The 14,643-nt window shown below is 34.4% G+C and overlaps 1 protein-coding gene across 3 annotated transcripts in view; it reads right to left on the bottom strand.

The window, feature by feature from the left end:
• NBEA (neurobeachin) overlaps positions 1-14,643 on the bottom strand; it is a 534,050-nt gene that overhangs the window by 352,402 nt on the left and 167,005 nt on the right. For all 3 annotated transcript variants that reach the window (XM_080377534.1, XM_080377536.1, XM_080377535.1), the window contains exons 11-13: positions 9,272-9,380; positions 6,805-6,957; positions 5,853-6,021 (exon numbers count right to left, since the gene is read on the bottom strand). In XM_080377534.1, coding sequence (XP_080233660.1) covers positions 5,853-6,021; positions 6,805-6,957; positions 9,272-9,380 — 431 coding nt within the window. The remainder of the gene's footprint in view (positions 1-5,852; positions 6,022-6,804; positions 6,958-9,271; positions 9,381-14,643) is intronic.

Here is a 14,643-nt window from a genome sequence, read left to right as displayed (position 1 = left end):
GAGAACTGAGTTCCACTCTAACCCAGCCCCTGGACTGTGCAACTTCTATCCACAAAAAGAAAAAAAGTACTTACTTTCTCCTTATAATAAATTTCATAATTGACTCTATTCTAGCTTATGTTAAAAAATATTGGACATTAAAAATGGTCTTGAAAACTCTATTTAACACGAGTTAACTTGTCATTAACAACTATGTGTTCTTTAGGAGGAGCCAAGCCACTGCTCATAAAGGTCCCTTCAGATTAAGAGTTGGGAAACATGCAGGAAACACTAGAAGAGAAAAAGACATGCTTGGCCAACAGCTCAAAAATGAACTACACTACTCAGTAGCCTGGAATTAAAATGCATATTTCTCTCATACAAAAACAAAGTTGCAAGTATTTCATAGGGATGCCCCACAACAGGGCCCAAAATTACAATTTAGCACAAAACATTTCTGAGAGTTCTTAACACTGAGTACCCTAAGTTGTTCTGTTGGGGTTTTTTTAAGCAAAAAACCTTCACAATAGCTTATTTTTTTGTTATTGCCTTCATTCTATGCTTTCTCATTAGTGCTCTACTGTCAGTCCATCATTATTGTCAGAGAACGCCATGCAGTTGGTAAGTAATTCAAATGAAGATTTTTCAAGGTATAAATATCATGGTGGGCTCTAATGAGTTTTCTCTCTTCAATTTGCAGAAATTGTACATCAAATTAATTCAGCAACATGGGGAACTTTTTTAAAAAGTGCATAAACATATTTTTTCTTTAATAAGGTGAATAAATATATTAATCTAACCGTTAGTAGACATCCAAAGATGAAAATAAAAGTGTGTTTAAATTTTTCTCTGTTGCTTTGATATTAAAAATATGTGTGTTTTGCTCCTTCTGAGAGACAATCACACCTTGGCTTTCCTTTAAATATCAGTCTAGTATATATTTTGAAAAGATGAAACATCAGAGAAGAACAAAGACTGGTAACATAATGTTAAGACATCTCTTGCAGCCTGAAGGATTATCACTGAAATGCACCATCTACCACAGCAAGATAGAGTTACATCTCTCCCAACTTATCCTCTTATTCATTCCCTAAATCTACACAAGGAAATAATAACAGAAAGAAGTAATATAATTTTAAATATTTTTTACTCAATTGCCTGCTTTGCTCTGTCTTTAGATGCTTCAACTGTTGGGCAACGGTATGATATTCTCCTGCCTTTACAATTATTCTATATGATTTAACAAAATGTTAAAGGCATGCATATGACAAATCAAGTGAACAGCTATAAACATAGTTCAAGTGTAAAATGTAAAAGATAATAAAGTTTAGAGGTTCTTTCCTGTGGAAATTGGTTTGACTTTGTCTTCTCTTCCTGACATAAGACTTATTTCATTGTTTTATTTAAGTAATATTACTTTTAATATGGTCTTAAGAAAACACAAGCCACTTTTGTCCTGCCACCTATTTATAACTGGTAATTTAAACCAAACACAAATACAACACAAAAAAAGAAAGTAAAACTCATAATTTTAAACAGAAACCTTGCCTCCATTATGTGGATCTGCATCTAAAACGTAAAACCTACTAAGAATAATTACCAAGCAAGCCTATAAATACACATTTTGAAAAAGCGTTTATAATACTGCAGAAGAAAACAAAACCATATGAATTTAGTATTCTGAATCCAGTAAGAAATACCAGTTTGAAACAGGAAACCAATAATGAAAGAGAAGACACAAACTCAAATTTGAAAGAAATATTTGAGCTTTTTAATTAATTAAAAAACATTTACACCTCCTATTTCATAAGCTGAATACCAGTAGAAGCCATTGGGAAGCTTTCATTTCTTAACAAAACAGCATTAGCCAAATGGAAGCTCAAATATTGAGCCACTTTGGCTTCAAACAAAGTATACTAAACTGTCAGTACAGAAAACTCACCCGCTTTGTGCTTTATTAAAGCAGGGTAAGGCAATAAAACCTTGAGGCAGAGTAACTGTCTGCAAGTAATAGTAAATCAAACTAACATCAAAAAGTGTTTCAATATCTCTGCATAAAAAATTATAAGCCTGGAAGACAAAAAAGCATCACACTACTAAAATGTCTGTGTGAGTAAGCTTACTTTCTAATAAGACAGCATATTATTTGAAGGCACTATAACACATCCAGTCAAATTTTGGATATTGGAAAGATTTCCATTACAGTGGTCTTCAGATCTGAAAAGTTTCATGTCAAGTTAGCTTAGAGTTTCAGTTCCCTGTGATAAGGGAATATCCTATAACATTTTCTCACGTTATGACATTTTTCTGTCTCTTACAGTAAAATTACTGTTCCTAGACAATGGGTCCTGTTCTTTCATTTTGAAATATCATATGCTACTTTAAAGGCAGTAACTCTAATTTTCACATAGTTGTATTTTTACAGGGTAAGCGTCTCACATTTACAAACTTCTTTTTACACATTATTCTACATTTTAACAAATAATAAACTTGCTGGCTACATGTGGCATTAGTGGCTCTATGCAGGCTAATAAAAATCAACACAAAATGAAAATCCTAGAACAGTTAACTTTTTTTAAATATTATATGAGTTGCTGAAAACAGAGGTGGAAAGAAAAAAGCACTAAGTGTATTAACTACAGCTACTTGTATTCTAAAATTGTAAGCCTGAATCAGCCAGACTTGCACATCACATTGGCAGATTGCACTTAATGTTAAAAGAGAAAGCATCTGGTGAAGAGAAGTAATGTAATATCCAGGTGATTAAACATTTTGAACAGCTTTCAGGAATTTTATCAATTCAAAGTAATTAATGTGAATTTGATAAAAAAAAAAACCTAATATGAAATGAATATAAAATTAAATTTAGCAACCCATCACCTCAGCAATTATTATATTTCCACAGCCATCTGTCTGCAAATCACCACCGTTATTACAACTGTATCAGTCAGAAGCTGAAGCTACCTGTGAAATGATAGCCAAAAAATTCCTAGTGCTGATTTGCATGGAGAAAACTCCCTAGCTGTGCTGAATTTGCATGTCCATTGCTATGTCAATGATTTTCTTCCACGGTAAGCTGACATTCTTCAACTCAACCCAAGGAAAGCCATTTTTACAGACAGGAAAGAGAATACTTTCTTGTATCAATTATATGGGGCTTTCTGCAGTCCAAGCAAGAGGAAGGAAGAGGATAAAGAACAAGGAAGAAAGTTGAGATTACCTTTACAGAAGTAAAGTATATCTATAAATCTAACTAAAGAAAAAATAGGAGAAAATTCAGGTAGCGTGAATAATATGTATTTTGAAAATGCGCATGGCCTCACAGCTTATCAAATGCCTTCCTATCTACTGTATGAAAGCCTTAGGAATTGTGATTGTTGTGTCATAGTGCTACACAAAACAACGAGTAATTTGCACTATCTGACTACCTTTCAGGGACCTACCTGGTTGCCCTCCCAAGAAAAACAGAATATTGTCTGGAACTGACACAAATGAGAAGACAATGTACTATATTCTTAAAATAGGTAAGGATGTAAGAAAAGGTAGGGAAGTCATACAGCCATACCTTTGCTAATTTAAAGTTAACTGATTCACTTCTTATTCCTAATTTTGTGTCCCTGTGTACCCCATGCCTTTTCTTCAGATTTTGGTGAATACATTATATAGGGGTTTTTTAGTTATTCAACTGGCATTACACATACAAGTACTCCCAAAATACAACTAACTGCAGAGAGGCAGATCTGGGCAAGATAAAAACAAGCCATACCTCCTACAGAAAGAAATGTCACACTGTTTCCACAAAAGAGCAAGCTTAGCCAGAGGGAAGCCTGTAACATGCAATATATTTTCAAAATGTTGTTAGGTACTAGTATTGTGACACAGAAGTACAGGCATTCTTTAATTAAAAACAACAAGAAAACACACACACACAAAACCCTAAAAAACAAAGCCCCAAAAGAATTACAGCAATAACTTCACCTTCCAACAGCTGGAACAGTCACAAATATAATGTTCATATTATAGGCTGCTCAGCTGAGTTTTTAACACCTTAATTCCTCACTGAGTTTAGAGACGGTTAACTTGCCTGATTCTGATGGTAAAATTGCACCTATGCAGCATGACAATGCAACCCTCAACAAAGTAGAGGTCTGAAAGCATGATGCTGGATAAAGTCATTCCCAGAGCAGGATTCAGCTCATCCTAATTTCAGTTACCTACAGTTGCCAACACGTGAGACCAGTTTCACCTTCCATGGAAGTCAACAGAGATCTAATCAACACAGCCAATGCAGAATAGAAAGGAACTACCTTTCAAACTAAAAATAGTTCTCAAGGCTCTGTTAACTAAAGGTAGGACACAGTTTCCTAAACATACTTATCAGTGACATTTGACATGCCATAAGGCATCTGAAATACCTACACAGAACAAGCAGATTTGACACAGGATGCAAAGGACACCTGCATCCTGAAAGGCAAGTGAGATGACCCACAGAGGCTAAAATGATGCTAGAAAAACCCATATACAGGCTACTGATTTCTGCATTCCACTGTCTGTAATCAGCAGACGTCTAGCTCAGATAGAGACACCTTCATTGTAGGCACCAAAAAAATAACTTTATTTTTGCAGAAGGAACCCAGAATCAGTATCAGTGAAAAATATATTTTATCACTGACAAAAATGTCAAGGTAATTAAGTAACCCCCACAGTTAATTTTCATCATCTGATATTAAAAACTTCTCATTCAAATGAACAGAGAATAGTGTGCTTTTAGCAGGTATTTTAAAAGGAAGTGTTAATAATTTTATGAAGAATCTCATTCACCTAATATTATACTATGAGAGAAGTATAAATGAGGTCCCAGCTCCAACAGCAGCTTTCTGGGAGCCTGAACAAGTTACATCTTCACTGCCTATTAGGATACCTAATCTAGGGTAAGAATTGGTCCTTCCTCTTTCATTTATAAAAAAAAATAATTGAAGAAACGCCCTATACCTACAGCTCCCTTACAAATTAAGAATTATTCAATAACTTACACATTATATATGTCAAATTCTTAAATATTTGGTTATGTGACAGTACTAAAACATTTCCCAATTATTCAATTTCTCAGCATGACAGTAATAGTTACAGCATAAGGATAATTAATATATTCTCCTGTATCAATCAATTTTTTAAGAGACTTTCAGCCAAATCCTTCCTGCTTTACACAAGTAGTCAGCTAAACATAATGATATTACAGTTGGAGTGTATAGGATTAGAACGATTTGATGCTCTGGTTAATACACATCTGTTACATGCAGCATTTAGCCAGTATGTATTACTGTATTTTGTTGTTGCTGTCATTCAATGCTTCCTAAGCTAAGCGCATGACTGCAAGCAAAGTTAAAACAATCTCTAGTTTATAAGGGCACAGAAAAAATATTATTTAACTCAAAGTATAGCTTCAGAGAATCTCAGCAGCCAGAACCAGAAGTTTCCACTGTGTTTTCAAGGTCACTTAGCACTACCAGTCATTCAAATCCCACAAAGCTTTCTTTGGCATATGAAATATGCTTAATATTTCCTCTTTGTCATGGAAGAAAAATCAGTGATTTTAATATGTTCCCTAAAGCGTGCCCACATAAATATATGCCATGTGAGTGAAGACCAGAGCTGGAATCTTCTGGGAATACATATAAACATAAGAATTATCATCAGAGGCATATGATACACCATAAGTACTTGCATAGTCCTTCTCTGTTGACCATGGGTACCGATTATCGCCATTTACTTACCTCCTTGTCTACCAGATCCAAGGAACTTTCACACATTTACATCATAAGTCTTCCTATACAAGAAATACTTATAGTTTTTTTCTAATGCATTGTACTTACCCAGACCTTTAGGAGTAATGCCGCTGCTATCGGCAGGATTAACCACCCAGTAGTAGTATTTCAGTGTGTGCATTAACTGCAGTACTGTTCCTACTCTGCGTATAGTGTTATAGATTGTAGCAGTTCCAATGAATTCAGCTGACAAATAGGTATACAAAGACAGCTGCACCTGAAGAATGAAATAGTTATCCACATAAATGTAAGTTCTGTATTACTAACCTTAAATTGTAGGGGTTTTAGGACTTACTTTGGATATGATATAAAAAACTTAAAAATATTTACAATTTACTTAGGGCAGGGACTGGACTGACACTTTGAATGACCTTCAAAGGTCCCTTCCAAATGAAATTCTCTGATTCTATGATTTGTCATGATGAATATACTGGTTTGTTTTCTATTCTGGCTTTTAATACTAAAATTATACATTTTCAGATTTTAGGACCATGCCAGTTTTCACTTTGGTCCATATTCCTCAATTGTGATTATTTAGGAAAACAACTTATTTATTATTACTAGAGAGGAACGATAACTTTTTATAGTTTTTATCAAACCAAAATACAAAATTTAAATTTAAATGAAAGCTTTATGTGAATGTGTAACAAAAGATATCTCACCTTTTGCTTACAAGTAAAAACACATACTTTTATGCTTAATCTTTAAGAACACAATGTAATACAGCCATTGAAAAAGCAACTGGGTTTCTAGAAACAGATTTTAAATAGAATTAGCCAGAACCTTAGGCAAGAATGTAACTGCTTTTAGGAACTTATAAAAGAATGCTGGAGAATATAGTTAAGCAGGGTATAGACTTCATTATATAAAAACAATCTTTGCTGTTACCATGTTTTAAAAGAAAAAAAAAAAAGAAAAAACTAAGCACCATGGTATAAAAGAATACTAGTATTTCACTTCATTGTAGGAAAGCTGTAACATCATTCAAGTGTTCAATTACCTTTGCAGGGGTATGTATCCAGATAGCAGGATTAAAAAGGATGTGATCACATAATTGCTTCAGTAGGGGTGCTCCATGAGACAACCCATCCAAATATTTTGCAAATGACAAAAATTGTTCCAGAACTGCCCTGGTTATATGAACTCTAGATGACTGCATAAAAATAAACAGAAAGAACAAAGCTAAAGAAAAACCTTCTTCCTTTGTGTACTTACAGTAGAAATATGAAGTGATATTTTCACCAGGGTCATCTTTACTAAATACATGCAACCTTATATCTTTTTATGTCACTGAATATGAAAGTAAGAAAAAAACCAGCAGTAACTTATAATTTCTAATGGCTACATTTAGGAGGTTGAAAATATTAATCCATAACTGATTTTTTTTGTTTGTGTGGTTTTGTTTTTATTTTATTCTAAGTAGGATTCTACATTTTACAGCACAGTGCCTTGAGAACTTCATCTGAAGTCCTTAACTGTTCTTCAGTTGTCTTACTGAAATTAGGTATCTTTGTATATAACCACACATTACTGGCAGACTTGCTTTTCTTTCTAAGTAGGGATTTGAAGGAGTCAGGTTCAAGGTTTCCTCAAATTTCAAGAGTCCTCCAGTTTCATAGTATATGCTATCAAATCAGGGTTAAGACCTGCTCCTATGCAGTAACATGGCATGCAGACTGACAATCTCCTTTATATACAAAGTTAACAAAAAGAAGTAATAGGAGAAACCACTAAACATCCTTCCCCTTGCCTTCTCTACAAAATGTTCCAATTACTTTTAATGCTGTAAGTACAGTCTGGGAATATGCAGACTTTTTTTTAGAAGCGAAGTCTGTTTGTCAATAATACAAGTTCAGCTTGGATGCTGAGTTTCCTTTAGCTTGTACATCACAATTCACAATTAGTCTGCAACTAATAAGAAAAAAATGTTATTCTGAAGTCAGGGGAAAAAAGAGCTTTCTGTCCTTTCTGAAGCATTTGATCACATGCAAATGAAAACCAGATAATTTATAAATAATAAAATTGAGCCTGGCTAGCAAACAAAGGATTTTTTCCTGCCACGTGTGGAAACTGAATATAAGAATCTATTGAAAAAATAAAATACATCCTTCTGAAAAACTGCAGCTAAGGAGAATATAGCATAAAAAAAACCCAGAAAAAAGCATATCCTGTAAGAATTATGCTGTGACACAAATAATCAAAAACCTTTAAATAGTCACATAACCTGAGCTTAATGATTGTAGCAGGTGTTAATCAGAATAATACACAAACTTCTTTTTTTTTTTTAAATTTCACTTACAGCATTCTAAATTGATGTATTCGATGTGTGTAAACCACAGTGCTCTAGTCAAGAGAAAGGGACTCCATGAGGGTTCTGTAGCCTGCCTGTGTATAACTTACAGAACTGGAGCTAACAGCTTCATAAATTCATTCTGGTTATACCACAAGGAAACCTACCACTGGAAAAAAACCCCCACCTTAGACCAGTTCTTCGATGTACTAAATCACACTTGCTTAGTATGGAAAACAGAAGCATAGAAAATAATCTGCTTTTAATTATTACTTCAGCGAAAGTAAAGCCTTTCTGCTACACTAATGTATTTCCATAGATGAAGATACCACAGGGCGCAGAAGAAAAAAAATTATTTATCATTCTGCTTCAAAATTCAGTATATTTTTAAAGGTGAGATTTTCATTATTTAATTTCACCATTAGAAAACACAAAACTCTGGTCATAACTTCTTCTCAAATGACTGTTATATTGACCACATGTTAATGAAAAATACAGTAGCAAACATTCAAGAATGTCAGAGCCATGAGATTCAATCATAGGAGTTATTACTATCTTAGGATATTAGTAATATATAGGAATACTTCTATCTTAGTACAGCTGCCAGTAGTTTGTTTTCTCGTTATTAAATGGTTTCATGTGGGCTTTGGGCCAGGAAGCAAGTAATGTTCCTCAGACAAACATTTGAACTGAACCTGTTCTGTGACAACTGTCATCAGGTCTGAAAACGAGCAAGTAAAGGAAACGCCTCTTGCAACTGCTTCTTTCAGAAATGAAGTTAGTTTACAGTTTTTCTTCTTCAAAACAGAGCAATTATTTCAGCAATTTAAGAACTTAACCACAGAGGATTAGCTTAATTTTTATTAGTATACACAAAAAAAGAAATTTAAACCTAAATTATGACATCTGTGATATGCTTGTACAAACTGTGAACAAGAGAACTTTCCTAAATGAGAGTTTAGGGGACAGAGTGTGAAGAAACACAAATAAAAATACATTAAAGTGATTCACAAACAGATCTGAAGTAAAAGCACAAATTAGACAAGCAGGATCAACGCCAGAAAACTCATTCTTTGAACACTGGCATATACAAGGATAAGGAAGATGAAAAGTGATTGAAAATACCACAAAGATAGTAGAAATACTAAGAACAAAGAGGATAAACCCCCAAACATACCTTTTCAAGGAGGTAGCCAATGACTAGAAAGCCTTTTCCACCCAGCATTTGTTCTTGCATGGCTACTGAACTCTTCAGAAGCTCAACCAAGAAAGCCAATAGGGTAGCACTGCACATAAAGAACAAGCATATTTTCAGATTACAAATGTAGAAAAATCAGTCTGTTACAGTTACATTCCCAATATTCACCAGCTATTAAGTGAACAGAAACAGGCTTGAAATGGTGAAAAATTCCTTAAAAGAATACAAATCTTACTTTTTCTGTTGACAAATTTCTCCAATGATTGTTCACATATTAGAACTGAAGAAGTGGGAGTTCATATTCAAACAGAAGAGCAAAATCACTGTGCCAGCTCTCCTGATTTGACCAGGACTATCCCAGGTTTTAAATATCCAGTCCTGCAGCTTGCAGTTTTAGTTAAAGGTTGTGCATTGGAGGAGGCAGAAGATGACGAGTGGTATCCAGTTGACAGTGCTAGAATGATGCAGGCAGGGGCCATGTCAACCATTTTACCATCCAGACAAACTATGCTAAACAGCAAAATTTGCAGCCACTAGGTATGTCATCATTCCACACTGAGTCCCTCGAATAACTACTACCACAGAAATGGCATAAAATGGCTAAACATGCACGTGGGCACCAATGCCCACCACAAAACACAGTGGAACAAGAGCAGGGGTGGAGAGCTTCCTTCATACTTCCTCCAGACCAAACATGAGAATCACATCTAGGCCTGACCAAATAAAAGTGGAGAATCACTTTCACCCAGTTAGGAAAGTATAGCGAGACCCCAGAGGCCACAAAGAAATCACTCAGCAGCCTATATCAGCAATTTCTGTAAGGTGTTCAGAAAGCACAGGGAGGCAAAAAAAGTGCTCAGAATAGGTGACAGCTCAGAAATAGAAGAGCTATGAAAGACTTCAGGGGACAGACTGTGCAAGAAAGTGAAACTATGTCATGAAAACTAACAGCGGAAACATACGACAGATCAGTGTACTACAGGAAAAAATCACAATTGACTCAGGTGGATGAGAGGGAAACAAAAATACACTCATCTATTGCTGAAAAACCCACAGGAAAAGGAGAAAGAAAGAACCAAAACCATTTCTGACACAAGGTAAATATCTGAAATAATTTTTCAATTATCTCAAAAAGGTAGATGATGGAATGCATTGTACATTGTACTGCATGTACAATGCATACATAAAGTCATTATTTCTTTTCTAAAAATAAAATAGTTATAACAGTTCCTAGCTGTACAGACAACTATCTGCAACCATTAAAGTTCTCACACAGGTGGTAGGCACAGGCAAGGGTGAAAACTGTGGCCTTTGCAACTATGAAAAAGTGAATTAAAGGAAATGTCCAACCTGCATTTTATAAATATCAACTTTACTTACAGTATCTAGTCACATAAAGGTTCACTTGCTCTCCAAATACAATCTTCTACTTTGAAATAAATGTTGAGACTGGTTAATCCGTGCCAGCACCAAAAAATAATCCATGTGCTGAGAAACACAAGATTTATTCTATTTGGTGAGCAAGGCTGCCATGCGAAAAGTACGCAGTGTAGGCAAAGTACATGCTGTGAACATGAAATAGTGCCTTGTCTCACTTCATTGTTGAATGGTCATAATAATCAGTCTAAAATCACATACAGAATGCTCCACAGAATGTCAGCAGTAAAAGAACACAGATAACATCCATTTACAGTACTCCAAAGCTTTTAGCAAAACAGCCTGTCAAGCTGTCACATCAATTACAAACCAGGTTATATGCATCAATTTTTTTTTTTTACCCCTACTTAAAGTTTCTACAGTATTTGTCATCTAAAATAAAATACTCATTATTTTTACTACATGGCAATCCATAAGAAGTTAATGTAATGGGTTAAGACTCAAGAATTTTTTTTTTTTATTGTAAAGGTCAAAGAAAATTCCATATAGATGGTGCTTACTATCACCCTTTATGAGTAACCTTATGACTTAGGAGGACAACCATGAAGTTTAGAAAGAGCATACATCTTTGCAGGATTAGGATCTAGATTACAATAATAAATACTATTAATATTTTATTGAAAAGTAAAAAAAAAAGATTCTTAAAGTGGATTTAAAATATTGTTGTACCATGAACACAGCACCAGACTTAAGTTTAGAAGGTTCTACTTCCATTTCTATAATTGATTTATCAAAAGTCCTTTTCTTTGTATTGCAGTTTATTTCTCCATCCTTTGAACTTAGATGTAAGCTGATGGGCTGGAGTTACTCTTTCCTCATGTTGATACAATCTCTCTGAATTTGCTAGAAATTCTTATAGGACTCCAAATACAAGTTATAAGACACACTGACACCCTAACAATAAAGACTTTTCTCTCTTTCCTTCTTTCCAAGTACACATAAAACACACCAGTCAACTCCAAAATAATCAGTGGCCAGTTAATATTTAACCATGCCACAGACACAAATACATACAAGCTGGTTCTATGCAAGAAACACTGAATCAACGAAGTTTATTAATTCAGATACAGGTAGACCCCAATTACCACTTTTTAGCTATTAACCATCTTGACGCGGGGTGTGGCTGAACTAATTAATTCTGCCTGCCCGTGTTAGCACTGCACAGAGCTACCTTAGCTGTCACTGCAAAGTGATGCCTATGTTTCTAGTTCCAGGAAAGCACATTAATTCAGCCAATACCTTTGTGGATGAGCTATGCCTCTTCCTAAGTCCAAAATAGCTTTTCACATCTACTGAACCAGACATGTAGACACCACAAGCCAGATCTGCGGAGTCAGGTCAGATCTGCAAGTAGTAACTCTAGCTTCTAATCCTTCTGTACTGTTTATGATTGCCACCATAAATAATGGAGTTGAGTGTAGTATATAATAATTCAAATCTTGGGATAACACACGTGAATGCATCATTACACTTTACACCTTCACGCACATAAAAAATTCCAAGTACCAGGAAAAGCAGCAGTTAAGGAGAACCACCTGGCATTCACATAGAGGCACAATGGAGTTTGAAGCGAACACTGTAAAGGACCACAGTATTCAGATATAATTTAGCACCATAATTAAATGTAACTAGCACTTTGTCCACACCATTATGCAGGAAATGAATTAATGAAAACATCTGTAATATTTTAACTGATAGAATAACTGTAAAATCAAAATGGAAGTATTTTTAAATTCTCACTGCACATACAGTACTGAAGCTGTTACTATCTGAAGATGACAGAGACAGGCAGAAAACAGGTTATGTGCTTAGTCTGATTTTTTTCCAGAAATCCTGCTTGCACCTGTTTCAGGTGAAACTTCTTTTTTTTTGAGGAGGAAGGAGGGGATGAAAATCCATTAAATAACAGCCGTTGCACAAAACACTGTTTTCGCGTGTTATGTTCTCTGCCTTATATACTTTATGCTAGAAAGCATTCAGTCTGCCTGAGTAGACCCAACATTTAATAACTCTCAGCTAAGCTTTCCCAACCTTATTCCCAGCCTTTCCCCACATGTTCAGGCTGACCTTAAGCAAACATTTAAGATGTGTGTGTGTATATATATATCTGTAAAAATCCATACTGACATAATGAACCTATTATCCTCAATACCGCATTCAAAGAATGTAGTTTATTGGAGAACGGACTGCCTAATTTAGAGAATTGTATCCAGAACTTTTAACATATTTCTAAGGATAGTAATTTTATGTAGTCATCTTGGCAGCTAAAAATAAATTAAACTTGAACATTTTAAGTATATATATATATATTTATTTTTATCAGCAGAACCATGTTGCCAAAATTGTGCTTTTAAAAAGGTTACTGTTGACACAGGGGAAATGATATTGATTAGAAGACTATCTTCTAAGACGAACAATTTTTCAAACAGAATTTAACAAACTTACCAGTAACTAAAATGCATCGGATTGCTGCAGGGCTCACATTAAACTTGCAAAATTCTGTGCACTGCCATACAAAATTTCTCTCCATTCTTGCCTATTTTCAACTCCCCTAGATACAAAGGCAAATATAAAGGATACTTCAGCCCATTCCTACATCTCCTCTACACCACACTCTGCCTAGAACAGATCAGTTTGTCTGCAGTGCAGCAAAGAAACAGATACAGAATGAAAGTATATATGTCAACGAACACTAAATCATAGAGAATTATGATTTCTACTAAAAATATAATTAATTTCAGGGAAAAAAAATTCCCGCAGTTTTCCACTACTAAGAAGCAGGAAAAAAAAGTTTGCAGACCAAGACATGAAGATGCTATATTTCCAATGGTTATGACACTGCTTATTCTATAATTGGTGTATTGTAGAGATGATAAGTCTCTGGAATACTGTTACGTAAAAACCTGAAGGTTAACTACATTTTTACAGCACTGCCTGATTTTCCCCTCAAACACACATGTGCCTTGTGAAGACTTTGAAAACTTAGTTGTTTGTTTGTTTGTTTTTTACAAATAAAACAGGAGCACAGAATTGGTGTTCACAGCATACACGGTCTGACTGGAAGATGTTCTTCAGGATATTTTCATATCTACACATATTCATTATATTTGTGAAGTCCCTACCTCTAAAATTCAGACAGTTATTCTTACAATATGCACTGTGAAGTGACAAATACCACCTAGCTTTCATTCATCTAAATATATAGGTATAATATAAGTAACTATTATGTTTCAATAGTTCATCATTATGTTTCAACATCATAATATTTTAGCATCACAATCTTCAGTCAACAGTCATGCAATGTTACTCCTTAAATAAAAAAAATATACTACAGATATTCACAAAAACAACGGCTTCTGTAGATATCAATCTTCAAAATTTCAAAGTATGACACTTCCTTCTTCATTAATAATTACACACATAAATAAATAGTTCATTTTCACTCTTATTTATATCTACGGTCATTTTAAATAACCTTTTCATATTACACGTAAAAGAAGCTGACAGTGGAAATCCCAAGGATAAGAAGTCCTTATGCTATGACAATTACTGAACAAGAAAGAGACGCCATTGTCACATTCTAAATTGACTGGTACCTCCCACTAAAAAACAATTATTACTGTTTTGTGGAGCTAAAATACAGGACAATTTAGATAAAACATTATTGCAAAATTGTTTTTTATGACTTCACTTTCAAATGTAGCACTCTATTAGGAACATCAGTCATGTATTCAAATAAAATCAGATGACAAAGGCTTTGGAGAAATAAATAAGTCAGGAATTTGCACCATTAGGATAAAAATAAAATCTGTCTTGGGTGATTTTTGGTGTTGTTTTATTTATTTTATTTTTAAATCACTACATAGATCAATTCCTGTAGTCTACTCTTTCCCGTGATAATTTTCTCTAAAAAG

Source organism: Falco punctatus (assembly GCF_963210335.1).
Source record: "Falco punctatus genome assembly, chromosome: 2".
NCBI classification, from domain to species: Eukaryota; Metazoa; Chordata; class Aves; order Falconiformes; family Falconidae; genus Falco; species Falco punctatus.
This window is presented reverse-complemented; position numbering and strand designations above follow the sequence as displayed.